General features: G+C 23.0%; 1 protein-coding gene across 1 annotated transcript in view; it reads left to right on the top strand.

The window, feature by feature from the left end:
- Positions 1 to 374: 374 nt before the first annotated feature.
- LOC124954150 (E3 ubiquitin-protein ligase AMFR-like) overlaps positions 375 to 14,047 on the top strand; it is a 16,813-nt gene continuing 3,140 nt past the window's right edge. The window contains exons 1-3 of the mRNA XM_047506619.1: positions 375 to 632; positions 4,670 to 4,825; positions 12,817 to 13,139. Coding sequence (XP_047362575.1) covers positions 387 to 632; positions 4,670 to 4,825; positions 12,817 to 13,139 — 725 coding nt within the window. The 5' untranslated portion in view covers positions 375 to 386. The remainder of the gene's footprint in view (positions 633 to 4,669; positions 4,826 to 12,816; positions 13,140 to 14,047) is intronic.

The raw sequence follows: 14,047 nt of genomic DNA, 5'->3' as shown, positions 1-14,047 counted from the left end.
TGCCAGAAGATATATGTACGTTATTGTTCTAAACGCATCATTTCAATCCGTATTTTCAAAAGTGATTCGACAAATCAAAAGTAAATTTACAATTTAATTTTCAATAGAACAACAAAGATCTTATTCTATTAAGAAAATAATATTTATTTTATTGCAACACCATTTATTTGATCTATTGATAATTGATTAAAAAAAAAAAAAAAAAAAAAAATTCTCTTTTTATATATAATTCTATAAATCATATGATGAATTAATCCAATAATCACATTGCGAAACTTATATCTCGACTTTTTATCTTACAGTCTTTCTTTCTTTCTTCTTTTTTTTTTTCTCTTTATATTGTTTCTATCTTTTCTTCATTTTTTTAATTACAGACTTTGATAAACATGGTTTACTGCGTGCTGATACTAGTAGGCAAGTCCATTCAAAAACTAGTCTTCGGTGATCTACGAGTTTCTGAGAGGCAACATCTCAAGGACAAATTCTGGAACTTCGTATTTTACAAGTTCATATTCGTTTTTGGAGTGCTCAATGTACAATACATGGACGAGGTTATACTTTGGTGTGCATGGTTCACAGCACTTGGATTTTTGAGTCTACTTAGTCAACTCTCTAAGGATCGATTCGAATACGTAAGTTGTTAAACATTTAAACGTTTAAAAGATGAAAAAAAAAAAAAGAAAAGAAAAGAAAATAGAAATTAAAACAAAAAGATGATAAACAAAAAAAAAACAAATAAAAATAAAAGAAGAAAGAACTTCTTTGATCAAAAATGATATACAAATAACAAATATTGAATTTTTAACGTTCGTTATTAATCGATTCTATAAGTATTAGGTTGGAAGCTATGAAACGGGCGTTGAATGAAAATAAATAACTAAAGAAAAACGCCGGTTTCATAGTTTCCAACCTAATATATAAGTATTAGGTTGGAAACTATGAAACGGCCGTTGAATGAAAATAAATAACTAAAGAAAAACGCCCGTTTCATAGTTTCCAATCTAATATTATAGAATTTACTAGATAACTTCGTCTTCTATTAAACCACAGTCCTTGAATTTCTCTTGAACAACGAACGAACTAGTTTTTCAATTTTTATGTATACGTATACGAAGATTGAGATATAATAAACATGGGTATAAAAATTATCTCTTTAAGATAGTCAAGCGAGCGCTTTACGCTTATATATATATGTATATATATATATATATATATATATATATGTATATATATATATATATATATATATATATATATATACATGTGTACATAGATACATACATAGATACATACATGTTTGTAACCATATCCTCGCTAGCTTTTACGGTAAAAGACACAATCGCTTACATGGATTAGATAACTCGAGAAATCGAGTACTGTATCGTGTTTAATTTCGTTCCTTTTTTCTCCAACTTGGAAATATTATATTTCTTATATAATTTATTAAATATAATAGAATAAAATATTAATATTAATATTAATATTAATATTAATATTTACGATATTTATTATTATTATTATTATTCATAGTTAATTTTTAACACAAAATTGATTATAATTAGATAATTTAGAAAGTCGAGTAATTGTCATCTTTAATTTCGTTCCTTTTTTGTCCAATTCGAAAATATAATATTTGTTGTATAATTTATTAAATATATTAGAATAAAATTGATATTAATATTAATAATGACAATCTTTATTTTTATTATTATTATTATTATTATTATTATTATTATTATTATTATTATTATTAGTCAATTTTTATCATAAAATTGATCATAATTAGATAATTTAGAAAGTCGAGTAATTGTCGTGTTTAGTTTCGTTGTTTATTGTGGAATTCCAATATTCAGATGTTTATTTTGTTCATAGGCAATTTTTAATACTAGAAAGACCGAAACTTAGTATATACCTATATTACCCAAAAGCAATCAAAATGATGGAGGATTGTGAACGAATAACTAATGTGTTTTGAAATTTGTTTAAAATTTATTTTTAATATTTTTTATATTATTAACAGTTACATAACAAGTTATTAATAAACATTAACAATAAAAAAAAATTTTAAGAAATTGTGTCATTATATACATAATTGTTTTTCTAATTGAAATTAAAAAGCAGTCAAAATGACTTCCTTGGGCAATCTGGTGTTAATCACAAAATTGATCATAATTAGATAATTTGGAATATCGAGTAATAGTCGTGTTTAACTTCATTGGTTATTGTCGAGTTCGATAATATAATAATCGTTATATATTTACTCGATAAAATAGTGGAATAATAATATTGAAAATTAATATAATATTCGTTATATATTTATTCGATAAAATAGTGGAATAATAATATTGAAAATTAATTGATGATTTATTATTATTTTTTACAATAAATTTTTATTTCCAAACTGTATCAATCAATTTCGTTCCGTATTATCGAGCACGAAAAAATTTATGTAATATTTATTTTATACTCAATAAAAAATATAATCGAAATAATATTCAAATTAATTCACGATTTATGAATAATAATAATAATAATAATAATAATAATAATAATAATAATAATAATAATAATAATAATAATAATAATAAAAATAATAATAATAATAATAATAAAAATAATAATAATAATAATAATAAAAGTAATAATAGAATTAATTGAAAATGTTGCATTTTCAAAACTATCCTGTTTAATTTCATTGGATAATATTGTACCTCCTTGAGGAAATAATATTTCTTTTTCTTTATTTTTAATTATATTACATAATAATATAATTAAATGAATATAAAGCTATAAGTCGATATAATTTAACAATGAATCTACTTTTAATAAGATAAATAAAATTGTCTATAAATCTTTTAATAAAAAATAACGATCGATCGAAATTGATTAAAAGATAGATTGTGATTTATTGTTAAAGCGTACGAACAATATGTATGTATTCTATCGTATGTTTGTTATAAATTCATCGATCTCAATGTGAACGATTTCTTTCTTTTTTATATTCTTTTCTATTGCTATTTCTTTTTTTTTTTTATCTATCCATCCATTCATCTATCTATCTATCTATCTATCTATCTATCTATCTATCTATCTCGAGGATGGGGCAAACACGAACCTTCTTTTAAAATCTCAACTTTACTATTGCATATCAAGGAACGCAGTTTTCCGTTACGCAACCAAGTTAAGATCCGCGTAATCCCGTTAGGCTAATCCAATAGAGGTAACGAGGTTACTGGATAGAGGACTGCCAAAGTACAATCCCTACTCATCCATCACATTTTTTCGAAAAAAAAAGACAAGAAAAAAAAATTCAAAAACTGAACAAACGAAAAAATATTGATTGATTATCGTTCTCGATTTTATTGATTCGTCGATGCATATAAATAGAACGAATGCAATTATTAATACTCTTTCTTTCTTTCTTTCTTTCTTTCTTTCTTTCATTTTTGTTTTCTTTTTATTTTTTTCTTTTTTTTTTTTCTTCTTCTTCTTTTCTTTGTCTATCTGTTTATCTGTTTGTCTCTCTTATTCTTTAGACTTTTTTTTTTTAATAATAGATATATTATTATTATTATTATTATTATTATTATTTATGTACGTTAGATTTATTATGACGTCACATTCGTCAGACTAAAATTATACTTCCTAATAAAATTAAGTCGGAATTATGATAAATGATAAATGGATACATTTTGACAGACAAAATATTAAACAATTTTATAGATTTGTTTTATTTATAGAGTTGTTTCATTTTATAAAATATTTATAAACGTTACGATTAAGAGTTAAGGTATCTTTTTATGATATTTGCAAAAAAAAAAAAAAAAAAAAAAAAAAAAAAAAAAAAAAAAGAAAGAAAGAAAAAAAAAGAGAGAAAAAAAGATGAAACCAAAAAGAAAAAACGAAGTATGTTTTTTAATAGTTGTAAATTTAAACGTAGAAAAAAGAAGAAATGGACAATAACAATAACAATAGAAAAGATATTAAATGTATTTAAATCTTTTATTTATATTATAATTTAAAATATATAATATTGATTAATATAAAATTCTTCTTTTACTCGTTAAATATTATTTTAACACAATATTATATAAGCGTTCTTTAAAGTTCTTTTTATAAAATTTCCTCTTTTATGATATACCTAAAACCGAAGTTATACTTTTTCGATAGTTTGATTTAAAAATAAAATTCATGATAATCAGGAAAGAATATATTCCCATAGAATGTTTAAATATCTACTTCGATCGTTGGTTGAACGTTTTAACATGTTCCGTGCCATGTGTACCACCGGTGGTACACGTTAAACTTGATCTTCAGGCCACGTGTACCATCGGTGGTATACGTTAAACTTGATCTTCAGGCCACGTGTACCACCGGTGGTATACGTTAAACTTGATTTTCAGGCCACGTGTACCACCGGTGGTACACGCAGTCATTTTTTTTTCTTTAGTCAAAATATCAAATGGCCTGAACGACAAGTCAGGCAAAAATGGTTTGGCACGGAACGTGTTAAACAGGAATTATCATTATGACATTAATTTTCACATGTTGCTTAATCTGAAATATGGATTTAGAAATGTTTGGAAATTATGAAACTTTAATATCCCTTCTTTTTTTTTTTTTTTTTTTTTTTTTTTTTTTTTTTTCTTTCTCTCTCTCTCTCTTACAGTTATCCTTTTCTCCAACTACCCCAGGATGGAGTCATGCTCGACTCTTTGGACTTTTGACAGGAATCCTAGCGTTATCTACATTCATGCTCCTGTTGTGCACTGCAGCGGTTTTCTTTTTAGTGTCCTTTAATACTTTCGCTTTCATGGCGGCTGAGGTGAGTCACTTTTACGTTCTAATTGATAAAGATTATATTAAAAATGTTTAAGCATTATATAAACGTATTAATATCACGAAAAAAAAAAAAAAACTTGTTAACTTCGTATCGATTAATAAATTATCGATTAAAAAATATCTTTTCATATCGATATATTGAAATAACAGTTTTTTTTTTTTTTTTTTTTTTTTTTTTTTTTTTCATTTAAATTAATTATAATGCCTAATTATTGATTAAATATTAAAAAACAAAAAATATATGTATATATATATATATATAATTTATAAAAATTTATATAATTTATATAGTTTATATAATTTATAAATATATATATATATATATATATATATATATATATATATATATATATATATATATAATCGAAAAATTATATTACAATTTTATTTCGACGGAATTTGATATATAAAATGAAATTTTTTCGACGCATTTATTTTACGTTAAACATTAAATCGGATTGAACATTTAATATACGTTTTATTATGTTATAATTAATAAAAAAAAAAAAAAAAAAATATATATATATATATATTAGATTCACATAAATTTATTTTTACGAAATTAAATAAATTTTTGTCACATTATATCTGTTATGTTGCACGTTAAATAGTATTTAATAATAATATATTTATTATATCGTAATTTTACAATCATGTGAATTTAAACGTTAAATTCGATTTAATATGCATACACATAGACGATAATAAATTGATAGAATTAATTTGTATAAAACAAAAAGACATACTTATTGATATAATTTACACAAATACACACACACCCACTCACACACACACACACACACACCTCATGAATGAAATTTCAATAATTTAACGTTAGCGTTATGGAAAAGTAAACAAAGGTGAAACTTCATTCCCCCCTTTATTATTTTACGTCTTTAGAATCTAAATTATCGTTATAGTTGCGTAATACATAATCCATTATCTTTTTCTCTTTCTTTCTCTCTCTCTCTCTCTCTCTCTCTCTTTCTCTCTCACTCGCTCTCGTTGCTTTTCAAAGTATTTAAAAGCCACGAAAGTTTATTACAAAGTTTTCACACCTTCGCTAAAACGAGCAAAACGAAGAAAACATTCCATGTTTTCTTCCAGAGAAAAGATAAGAGATGAGAATCGCGAGTGACCTCGTTTAAAAAAGGAACACGGTTTTATATATATATATATATATATATATATATACAGATATACAGAGCGATACAAAAGTTCTTAAATGATTTTCAAAATCGATTACACTTTTCTTTTTTCTTATTTTTCTTTTTTTCTTATTTTTTTTTTTTTTTTTCTTCGAGACTCATTAGGCTCCGTAGTTAGACTTTTGTAGGTTTACAATTTGAAAAAAAAAAAAAAAAAGAAAAAAGAATAAAATTGAAAAAAAAACGAAGAAAACAGGAAATTATAATTGATTTTTAAAATCGCTTGAAAACTTATGGACTCACCCTGTATACGTTGTACGTAAGTATGTATGTATATAAACATGTATGCATATATATATATATATATATATATATATATATATATATACACACATATATCAGTGAAATTAAAGTGCGTTCATTAGACAGATTTATGTAAACAGGTTACTGTATTTTTACTAATATTTACTAATTTTTGATTCTTTTTTTTTTTTTATTTATTTATTTATTTTTTTTTTTTATTTTTTTTTATTTTTTATTTTTTTTTCCTTTATTACTTAATAATGAAGCGTTGAAAATAATCAGAACTCGTTAACACGAAATCTTCCTTATCTATAAAATTAATGTGAACTTTTTATGTTATTCTAAGGAAGTTTATTCTTTTCCTCATAATTTTGCTCAATTTATCATACAGAATATGATTACTTTTTTGTTTGTTCGTTTTCTTTTTATCTGAAAACTTGATTGAATTATTTCGAATTTGATATTTTTTAAATATTATAAAATGGAATTGTTTATTTTTCTTTTTTTTTTTTTTTTCTTGTTTCTTTTCAATTCTCGTTTCAATGGTGTTTGAAGAACTCGTTGTATTTTTGTTTTGTTTTGTTTTTTTTTCTTTTTTTCTCAACAACAATAATAATAATAAAGAATTTAAATGTGATCTGTGCTTTTTCTTGTTTCTTTTCTTTTCTTTTCTTTTCTTTTCTTTTCTTTTCTTTTCTTTTCTTTTCTTTTCTTTTCTTTTCTTTTCTTTTTTTTTCTTCTTGAGTACGAGTGAGACTTCGAATTTCTTTTTTTTATTACTTCTTTTTCGAATACGACTGATTTCGAATTATACATAATGTTTCGAATGTTTCGAAATGTTATGTCAATGTCAAGTAGACATTGACGTAACAAAGGATTAAAATTTTTTCGATGATTATAATTTTTCTTGTTGTTAAATAATAAAAAAATTGAATAATTTTGAAAATTTCGAGAAAATATTCGCATACTTTTTACTTTTATACCTGTTAAACAAAAAATATAACGAAACAATGTGATAATGTAAATGTATGAAACAAATAATCCTCTTAGAAATTTTATTATTTTATTATTTAATACAAAAGACTTTATTGTGTATTTTTATAATTAACATTTGCAATTTAATTATTATATTAAATGAATCATTCTGGTTAGTTACACTCGAATGACGACGAAGATCAAGAGAGAGAGAAAGAGAGAGAGAGAGAGAGAGAGAGAGAGAGAGAGAGAGAGAGAGAGAGAGAGAGAGAGAGAGAGACAAGAGATTGACCTAATTCTTGTTTTATAGTCTTTTCAAACTGTAGAAATAGTAACTTGAACTGATATATATTTATATATATATATATATATATATATATCACAAAGATACCGTTAGTCTCGTTGCACCGAGAAACAATTTCCCTCTCTCTTTCTTCGTTTCTCCATTCGTCCTCCTGACATATACTCTCCTTTTCTTATTTCATTCGTTAGGACTCTCGTCCTTTTAGAAATCACATGATTTCAGACCATAAAAATCGCATTCTTATAAAAAATTTGTTCATTTTTATATTTAATATCATGTTTAATCATTAATTATATAAAAATCGTACTTATGATTGAAATTATATTAATAAATACGTTAATTTATTAAAAATGAGAAAAATGAAAAATAAATTTATTTACATCTATATACATTCGGATAATATTTACAAATTATTATTATTATTATTATTATTATTATTATTATTATTATTATTATTATTATTATTATTATTATTGTTATTATTATTATTATTATTGTTGTTGTTGTTGTTGTTGTTGTTGTTGTTGTTGTTGTTGTTGTTATTGTTATTATTATAGAAAGAATCAAATGTCCTTAAATGAGTGAAAAGTTTTTAGTTTATGTTAAAAATCAATTATTCTTTTTCGAAATCGTTTAAACTAATAATTAAATTTGGTTTTTTTTACGATCTTAAAAGAAGAAAAATGAAAAAAAGAAAGAAAAAAACAGCATTATCTTAAAAAAATTTACCGTGTTTTGTATTTTGCAATTTGAATTTTTAAATAAAACAAAAACATTTTTATCATTCTATTTATAAACTATTTTTCATTTTTCTAGCTTTTTTAGTATTTGAAATTTTATTTATACGTTATTGAAAAGTAATATTCAAGGATAATATATGTCTGTGTCTATGTTATACACGTATAAATAGTATCATTTGAAAATAAATTTAATTTGAAAGAGATATAGAGATTTAAATAATTAGAAGAGGTTTGAATCGACGTATCGAAGGAATTGCTTAAAATCAACAAGAGAGAAAGATCTCGATCAACAACCCGTACCAATTACATTTTTAAGTACCTTTTTTACCTTGTATCTATTTATCCCTAAAAGATATATATATGCATCTTTGTTCGATTCTCATTCGCAATACTTCTAGAAACTTTCTACATCGGTGAACGCAATCGGTCACGATCCATTTCCAATAGTCTCGGTACTTATCTTTCTCCATTTTAGGATCGATCACTTGAGCTTGATTATACTCCAAGATATCTTGAAAAGTTTCAATGCAATTTGATCGATCGATCGATCATTATTCGTTACTATAATGTCAATATTTATATAATTCTTTACAATTTTATATATATATATATATATATATATATATATACACAACATTTTTTATATTTTCTATTTAATAATATTTTGAAAATATTAAAAAAACATTTAATATTATTTATTTAATAATACTTTGAAAATATTTATTATCTAATTAATTTATTATCTATTAATTTTAGATAATAATTAATAATTAATTAGATAATAAATATATAAATATATAAACAAAGAAGTTTGTTATGTCACTGATTTATTTGGAAAATTTTTCTTTATTTTCTTTTTAATTCCTTTTTTTTTTTCTTTTTTATTCTTTGAGTATCTTTATACAGGGCGTTTGAAAACTCATTATCTATTTTGAAAAATAATACGGAATCCAAAGAATACAAAAAAAAAAAAAAAATAGCATGGTTTTAAGACAAGAAAAATATATTTGTCTTCTAAAACAAAAACAAAAAAATGTATTAATAATGTTTATATATCTGTTTCAACATGGCGACCGTCAATGTTTCTACAGAACTGAAAGTAATATATTGTTTCACGGCTACACACTTTCCAACGTTCGAGGTGTTATTTTCTAAACTGCATCGATAATACGATTTCGGAATTTTCCTACCTAATTAATTATTTTCTAACATATGTGTATGCGTTTAATTTAATAAAATACCGATGAAAAATAATCTAATAGCGTTAAATTGAACGAAGAAATTCGATTCTCTGAAATTTCGTTTAATAATTTTTCGTAAAACATTTTTTAGGAAATTCTTTCTCTTATTTCGCATTTCGTATCTTTTATCTTTAATGTTATCGATAACGTTCATCAACATTGTCACGGATTTGTGATAGAAAATTTATAAATTGCAAAAAAATTCGAAATGTCATAATGTTCTTTTATTTATTTATTTTTTTTTTTTTTTTTCTTTTTTTTTTCCCCCACGATTACACAAATTTGCATCAAAAGTAATTACCTTTATCCTTGTATAGTATATAAAAAAAAAAGAAACAAAAAAAAAAAGAAAAAGAAACAAAAAAGCGATATCTAAAATGTACATAATGACTTTTCAAAGACCTTGGACATTATGTAATATATATATATATATTTTCCATATTATTTAACAAGATAACAGTATGTTGGCTTTGTTTTGATAAAATTATGTTTGAACAAATGTTTATTGGACAATATATTTATGATATTTATTGCAAATCATTTGTAGAAACTTTTTAATATAAGTTATACGTATAAAAACATTAATTTTATTTGATCGAATGAAATATCAAGGAATTGATATAAAATAAGGAATAAAGAACTTAAATGAAATATGAAATAATCGAAGTGATAAATAATGTGAATAAAATATTATATTTTTTACAAGTTTTAATTAAAATTTGTAAATGTTTCTTCGAATAATAAAAGTTTAAACTTTGGAACGATAAAATTCGTTCTAATGTTTAACATAAGTACATATATAAAATATATATATATATATATATATATATATATTTTAATTTTTTATTTTTTATAATTTTTCTTTTTTATAATTATACGTTACAAAAAGATCTCAATTTATTTTTATTTAAACGATGCAGATTGAAAAAATTATAAACAAAAAAATGAACGTCCAATAATAAAAAATATTTATGTGTAAATTTTTTTTTTTCTTTTTTTTCTTTTTTTTTTTTTTTTTTTTTTTTTTTTAAAAGTCGATGAGATATAATATAAGACGAAATATTTATAGAGCGTTCATATTTAAAAAAATGATTAACATATATATCTGCAGTAAACATAAATATGTAACAAAAGTGATTTGCAATCTTCGTGTTATTCGATGAACATGATTATGAATTTCTAATGCAAATTTTTTATAAATATGTAAACATATGTATATCAAAGATACAATAAGTTCATTAAAAAATTTATCAAGAATTTTATAACATAACATATTTATTACGTAACAAATTGAAAATAATACTTTTGATATAGTACTAATAATAATAATAATAAAATGTTTCATACATATAGACACAAAAAAAAACCAATAAAGATTGAAAATAAATGATAATCATAAACAAAAATAAAAAAAGGAAATAATATTTTCTGATAAAAAATTTAATTTATATATACATTGAAACTTTAATTTATAAATAACGCTGATGAATGATGTTCGAACAACAAAAAAAAGGATCATCTAAAACTAATGACAATAAAAAAAAAGAACAGAACAAAAAAGAAAAGTAATAATTAATACATTGCACTTCGGATCCGCGATAATGCGAGATTTTCAGTCTACGCTTGACCTCCCGGATTCGCGATATTGCGAGTTTATTTGTCTATAACAAATATTCAATCAAAATATATATTTTACGAAAACGTATAATATTTTTTTTTTTTTTTTTATAATATTTTCTTTAGTTAATCATTTTTCAGATAAAAAAAAAAAAAAAAAAGAAATAAATTAAATGAGTATATATTAAGAACGAGAATGATAGTAATAAAAAAAAAAAAAAAAAGAACAAGTATTGAAGATAAATGATAGTAATAAAAAAAAAAAAAAAACAGGAAATAGCAAGTAAAAAAACAATAACAGCTTATAACATCGAATAATGAAAACAAAAATACATATACGTAGATATTTAATTGAGATTTAATTGAGATGTCGTATTATATTTAATGGTTTGTACGATAGAACATAATTTATAAATATGAAATATGAAGTAATGATTGACGATAATTGAAAAGATAGATTGTAAATGAAAACAAAAAATACAAAAAAAAAAAAAAAAAAAAAAAAAAAGAAGAAGAAAAAGAAGAAAAAGAAAAAGGATAAGATTGGATTAATCGGAACAAGTAATTCAACTAATTAAAACAATATTAATGAAATGATAATAGTTCAATCTTCTTTGTTCCTTTTTCTTTTCTTTTCTTTTTTTTTTCTTGTTTCGTTTCGTTTTTTTTTTTCTTTTTTTGTTTTTTTCTTCTTCCACTCTTTTTTGTTACTTTTATCAAAGGTAGATGTACTCGACTCTTACGTTACATACTCGAGAGTAGCTCTTATGTATGTATGAACATAGATACGTGTCATAGCATTACTCTGCACTCTCTTGATACGGCAACTTAGATTATTCATAAACTCAACGTAACGTTGAATGGACGAAAGTTTATTCAGAAGTTCTTCGCCACGTGTTCGTCGTTCGATATGTTCGCGTATCGTTCTCGAGTACCGTCTTCCGAGTAAAACCACGTCAGATAAATGACTGTGATTTTCTCGTTTCTCTTTTTTTTCTTTTTTGCTCCTTTTTTTTTTTTTTTACTTTTAACTTTTTTTTTCCCCTAAACCCGTAGATCGATTGCGCAACGCAATTTATTTATAACGTAAATTATGTAAAAGCTTTGCACAAAAAGTTCTTTCTTCCAAATCGATTATTTCCATATTATCGGAGTATTTAAAAAGTATGTTTAATCATTAAAAATATATCCGAATACGAAGTTGACATAGATTTGTTTAAAAAAAAATCGATATCAATGGTGACAAAGGTCATCTAAAATAATATAAAGACATCTAAAATCATTTTAGTAATAATATAATAAGTAAATATATTTTCTTATCATTCCAAAATGAATTCAAAATAATATTGTTATTATTACATTTAATTATTAATATAACAGATTATTAACCAATTTATTTATATACATATATATATATATATATTTTTTTGTTCTAATATTTCACATCATACACTTATGAATATATAATACAAAAATAATTTCAATCCGAATTTATATCGTTCAAGATTATCGTATAAATGTCAGGTTTATCTGACATCGAAAAAAAAAAAAAAAAAAGAAAAATCATACTAGTATCGATATAGATTTATTAGATATAAGATTTATTGATTTATTAATTTTTTCTTTTCTTTTTTTTTTTTTTTTAGTGCATACTATTGGCCGTCCGTACGATTCACGTGATGTTGCGATATGTAATTCATCTGTACGACACACGTGGTGCCGGTACGTCTTCCCAACGTTCATGGGATAAACGCGGACCTTTGACCTATTACACGGATTTGACATCAGAACTGACCGCTTTGGCCGTTGACTTCTTTCATCACATTCATATGTTACTTTGGAGCAACATTTTCCTTAGTATGGCATCACTGGTTATATGTATGCAACTACGTTATCTATTTTACGAGATCCAACGAAGAATCACCAAACACAGGAATTATTTGGCTGTACTAAGCCATATGGAACAAAAGTACGTTTATAATTATTTATTTATTTGTTTGTTTATTTATTTATTTATTTATTTTAATTTATTATTTCCTTATATCTATCTATTTCTTTCATCATACGATTAGATATGAGTAAACGTTTGAGAAATATAAATCAAATTTTTCAAAAAAAGTTTCTATAGAAATAATTTGTTTTATTTTTAATTCTTTCCATAAAACAAAAAGATAATGATGATAAATAATAATAATGATAATAATAATAATAATAAGAAAGAAGAAGATGAAGGATGAAAGTTCTTAATCTTTTTTCTTTCATTTATTATTTATAATTTGATTAATATCTCGAACTGACATTTATTTCAAGAACTTGCACCCTTTATAAAGATTTTCTCTATCCGTTTAATCGTACTTTCTTTCTTCCTTATCTCCTTTACAGAAATCAAATTATCTGTTAGGGTGATAAATGATCTCATGAGAACTTTGAGTTTTAATCTACGAGATTCCGATAATTCAATTTTAATTGATCCATGTAATAACAATGATTTCATTGAAATAAGATAAATTTTCTGCGAAATCATTCGTTTTCTTTTTTTCTTTTTTTTTTTTCCCTCCATATATATACACAGTAGAATTATTATTTATTTATTTTCTTATATAATGTAGAATATTTATCTATGGAATTTATTTATTTATTCACTTTTTAATTTGCACAATAGAATTTTTATTTTTTATTCATTATTTTCTTTTCCTTGGATTCCAATCCTCTGAATTGAAAGAAGAAAAAAAAAGAAAAAAAAAGGAACCCCCCAAAAATTGTATTACAATCGAATCGACACAAAAATCAAAATGTATTTTAATATGATAATGAAAATTTTTAATAAATGTTCGTACGTTTTATCTTTTTTTTTTTTTTTTTTTTTTTTTTTTTTTT

This window comes from Vespa velutina, chromosome 14 (genome assembly GCF_912470025.1).
Source record: "Vespa velutina chromosome 14, iVesVel2.1, whole genome shotgun sequence".
In the NCBI taxonomy this organism is placed as follows: domain Eukaryota; kingdom Metazoa; phylum Arthropoda; class Insecta; order Hymenoptera; family Vespidae; genus Vespa; species Vespa velutina.
The sequence above is the reverse complement of the archived record's forward strand: the minus strand, read 5'-3'. Positions and strand labels throughout refer to the sequence as shown.